This window comes from Orbicella faveolata, unplaced genomic scaffold (genome assembly GCF_042242905.1).
Source record: "Orbicella faveolata isolate gen_17 unplaced genomic scaffold, um_ofav_v1 contig_4, whole genome shotgun sequence".
Taxonomy (NCBI): domain Eukaryota; kingdom Metazoa; phylum Cnidaria; class Anthozoa; order Scleractinia; family Merulinidae; genus Orbicella; species Orbicella faveolata.
In genome coordinates this window covers 7,765,407-7,769,513 of record NW_028301569.1, presented here as the reverse complement: position 1 = coordinate 7,769,513, position 4,107 = coordinate 7,765,407, and the positions used below count along the sequence as shown (strand labels likewise).

The 4,107-nt window shown below is 37.9% G+C and overlaps 1 protein-coding gene across 1 annotated transcript; it reads right to left on the bottom strand.

The window, feature by feature from the left end:
* Window positions 1-2,881: 2,881 nt before the first annotated feature.
* On the bottom strand, window positions 2,882-4,107 carry LOC149101305 (uncharacterized; the record flags this gene model as incomplete). The annotated part of the gene is made up of 1 exon (XM_089276429.1): window positions 2,882-4,107. A coding segment is annotated over one exon (1,065 nt), but the record flags the coding sequence as incomplete, so codon positions are not given.

Below are 4,107 nucleotides of genomic sequence, written 5' to 3'. Positions count from 1 at the left end.
TTAACGGTTCTAAAACAAAGGAAAACTCGCAATCAAACATTGATTTATTTCGAGTAACCCTGAGTTGAAGAGAAACCTCGAATCGTCTAGGGGAAACACCAGAGGAAGACAGAACAAGTTTAGCTGGATCCAAAAACCTTTCTTTACAAATTCAGCTCTGGTCGATCAAAGTTGTTGGTATAAGTTGACAATTGTAAATCCACAACAACTTAGTAAAAGCTGAGAGCAACTCCAGCCTATGGTTTTACGTCGTGGGGCGGGGCAGCAGTGCTTTCAAGTGACCGAGTGACATGGCGAAGAAGAATTTTCGGCTAAATACCTCCAGGGAGTTATGGCTAAAAGTGAAGTGAAGTTATGAATTCTCTGTTATAAGCTCTTTTAGCACCTGAGTGCAGAAGCTCGAGATAAGAAAATTCTAACTCGCAATTGTTCTTTTGCGTGACAATTCTTTTGTCGTCTCATTGATTTTTAACCAATTTCCCTCTCAACAGGTGTTACCTCCAATAAACTTTGGAAAGTGTTTTTTATTGTTCAGATCACTTATTTCACACACGCATGAAATCAATATTCATCTCTATGGGGTAGGGCTAACGCGAAAAGAAAACAAGTTTGATCGAAAGTAGTTAATTATAGTTAAAAGCCATGTGGCCTTTATTAATGTTACACCCTTTTTAAGGATATTATTTTCTGGCCCAGGTTGAATATTTTTATTTTTCTGCCGATTCTAGGCTGAAAATATTTTTGTGAATATTCTTAGGTTCTAGCAATATTAATACAAAGTGAACTATGCCAACACGACGTCAGATTATCTGTCCTATCATGACTTTGATGGCGTTGAAGTAATTTTGAAACCGCAAATTACAGGCCACAAGGCCTGAGCCTGACACACATGGCGGCAGAAATGTTATACGGCTAGTGCTCTTTTTGTTGTCTTTCGGCTAGCTTTGCCGTTTAGAGAAAGGAAGAATTTTATACGGTTTAGTCGAAAATCATGTAATTGTATCCTATTTACAAATTTTCAACACACAAGATTATATTCTTTTTAATGAAAATCTCAGCCTTGGGTTTATTCTTAAAATATTCTTAAAATTCTGCAAATTTCAACTTCCATATTCTTATTAAATATATCCCTTAAAAGAAACAAAGGGTGTATAAACTATTTCAAAAAAAAAAAAAAAAAAAAAACAGGTTAAATTAGCTTATACATTGCTTCAGAGAAAACTCAGTTGTAAGTGTCGTCACCCCGGATTTCAGATGTCAGGCCACAGCCGCAAACCGCAAGTATTGAGATATCAGTAGATATCAAGATATCAGACCACAGCTGCAAGTGCTGAGTCGCTTCGATGACTGGCAAAATGGCTGAAATACATCTCACAAGTATAGTGCGCTTAACAAGTCGAGATAAATGCGAGAAAACCAAGGCAAAAATCAAGGCCCATTCTTTAGTCTTGATACTGAATACCCATAATTATTGTATCTCATGACTGTATTTATTATAACTTTCTCCGTCTTTTTACAATCCCTTGCATCATTAGTCCTACTTAATTATAATTAGCTCGACTCATCGTACGGTACTTGCTTTTGTGATTGTTCATTTAATTTAATTCGTTCTTTTTATTGTGACTTAATGTATTACAGTTGAACCCCGTTAATACGACCACCTTCGGGCCATGGAAAATTGGTCGCATTAACGGGGTGGTCGTATTAAAGATGTTTTTTGAAAAAGAAAATGACTGACTGAGCTTTTCCTTGGGCCAGAATAAAGTGGCCGTAATAAAGAGGTGGTCGTATTAATGGGGTGGTCGTAAGCCGGGGTTCCACTGTATCAGTTATTACAATACCCGCCTCAATTAACTTACGCTATGCGCGGGTTGTGTTTTGTGATTTATAATTTGTAAGTGAAATAACTGTATAATTTATTTGCCTTCATAGAAAGGCCAATTTACTTATCTTTCTTTTCGCATTCTAAGATACGTTCTACGTGCCAGACGATGCTTTCATGTACACGTGCCTGCATGCACCCTTAAAATAAACCAGCTATTACGGCCTAAAAGTTGAAAAACTACGGATTTTTCTAGTAACGTTTAATTCACCCGAAGTACGTTCGCCTTTTTCATTGTTCGGCTTTGGTGAAGGATAAGAACTGAGACTTTCGGTAACTGAAAACGTTTTCCATTCAAATGTACCGATACCCTTTACATTTGTAACTTCAGTTTACTAGTGGTTAACGAATTGGCAATTTTCATGTACAAAATCAGAAAGGGTGAAGAACCCGGGAAGGTTTATAATAACCCGGCAGTCTCATGTTTCAAAATACACTATCTATATATTCTCTGTGCATTAAAAGGTTACTTATGGGAAATCGTTGGTAAATCTAGTCATAATTGCCTAGTGAGATGATCTTGTCATTTTTGTTCGCCTGTTTGATATCCAGTACCTTTCTTTAAAACAGGTTGGTTCTACAACTACAGTCAAACCTCCCGTTAGCGACCACCCAAAATGTCAAGCCTAGGTGGTCGCTTACGAGAGCTAAGACCATATTGGGAGAAAACTTTGCCTCTTTAGCGTATGGTAACTGCAGAGACTTACTCAATGTTTTAAATGTTCTATTGATGTCAAAAGTCAGTTTCGAGAAGCAATAGTGCACTTGCCATTGAGAAATAACAGTCTCTTGTACTGTGGAACCCCGCTAATACGACCACCTTCGGGCCATGGAAAATTGGTCGTATTAACGGGGTGGACGTATTAAAGATGTTTTTTGAATAAGAAAATGACTGACTGAGCTTTTTTTGGGCCAGAATAAAGTGGCCGTAATAACGAGGTGGTCGTATTAATGGAGTGGTCGTAAGGCGGGATTCCACTGTACTATTTAGTATAGAGCTTTTAAGGAAAACGACCAATTTTTTAAGTTTGCAAGACATGTTTCGACAGAGCTTCTGTCATCTTCAGTTGAATGAATGATTACAAAGCAAGTTGAATAATAAGTAGGCAAAAATGCTAATTAAGACAAATAGTAACAACAAGAACGTGAAAAGGTGTAAGTTAAAAGGATAATTTTAGATTTACATGGTGTAATTGCTGATTGAGGGAAGGTAGTTCTTTTTGAATATGAATAGCCTCCTTTATCTTGAGTTGAAAGCTGGTAGTGGCGTGATCTAAAATATGAAAGCAGTCTATTGAACACAATGAGCGACAACGTTCAGAATTCTGAAGATGTTTGAAGATGTGAGAGGCCCTATCAACGGCTAAGTGCTCACGTACGCGTGTGGAAAAATGTCGGGAGGTTTCGCCGACATAACAGGCATTACAGCCCGCACATGTAAACTTATAAACCACACGTGAACGAAGCCCGTCGGGGATAGGGTCTTTCACACCAAAAAGGTTACCTATCTTGAAGGAAGAAAAAACTAATTTGATGTCTAAATCATTACAATAGCGCTTGATTAAGTGTCGAATCTTCTTCTGAGTGATGACAGAAAAATGGCCTATGTATGGCAGCTTAAAGTAAAACGTGGGCGAGGTGGTAAGGGGGTAGCCCCGGGGACAATGATTGCTATGGGTCCCAGTGATGTAACGGTTAACCACTTTTTCAATTAAATGGGCAGGGAAAAGGTTCTTTTTGAGAATTTCAGTAAGCTTGGTTATATCCTCGTGTAACCCCAACCAAGTGTTGTTGATCTTGTAGGCCCTGTCAACAAGAGTCCTAATGAGACCTACTTTGTATGAGTACGAGGTGAAGCTAAAATAATTAGTTAATAACCCAGTAAAGGTTTTCTTACGGTAAACCCTAGTTAGGAAGGAATTAGTGTCACTATTATCAATAAGAACATCTAGAAAGGGTAATTTGCGATTAAGTTCTTTTTCCATAGTAAACCTTATGTTGGGGTGCCTAGAGTTAATGTAGTCAAAAAATATAACAGCATCGTGCTCCGAGTGAAATAAACAAAAAGTGTCGTCAACATACCTACGATAAAATAAAATTTTAGAGCATTGAAAATTCTCCAACCATAGTTTTTCATGATGCCCCATAAAAAGATTGGCTAATACGGGAGCAAGGGGAGACCCCATGGCCACACCATCAATTTGGTTATTCAACTTGCTTTGTAA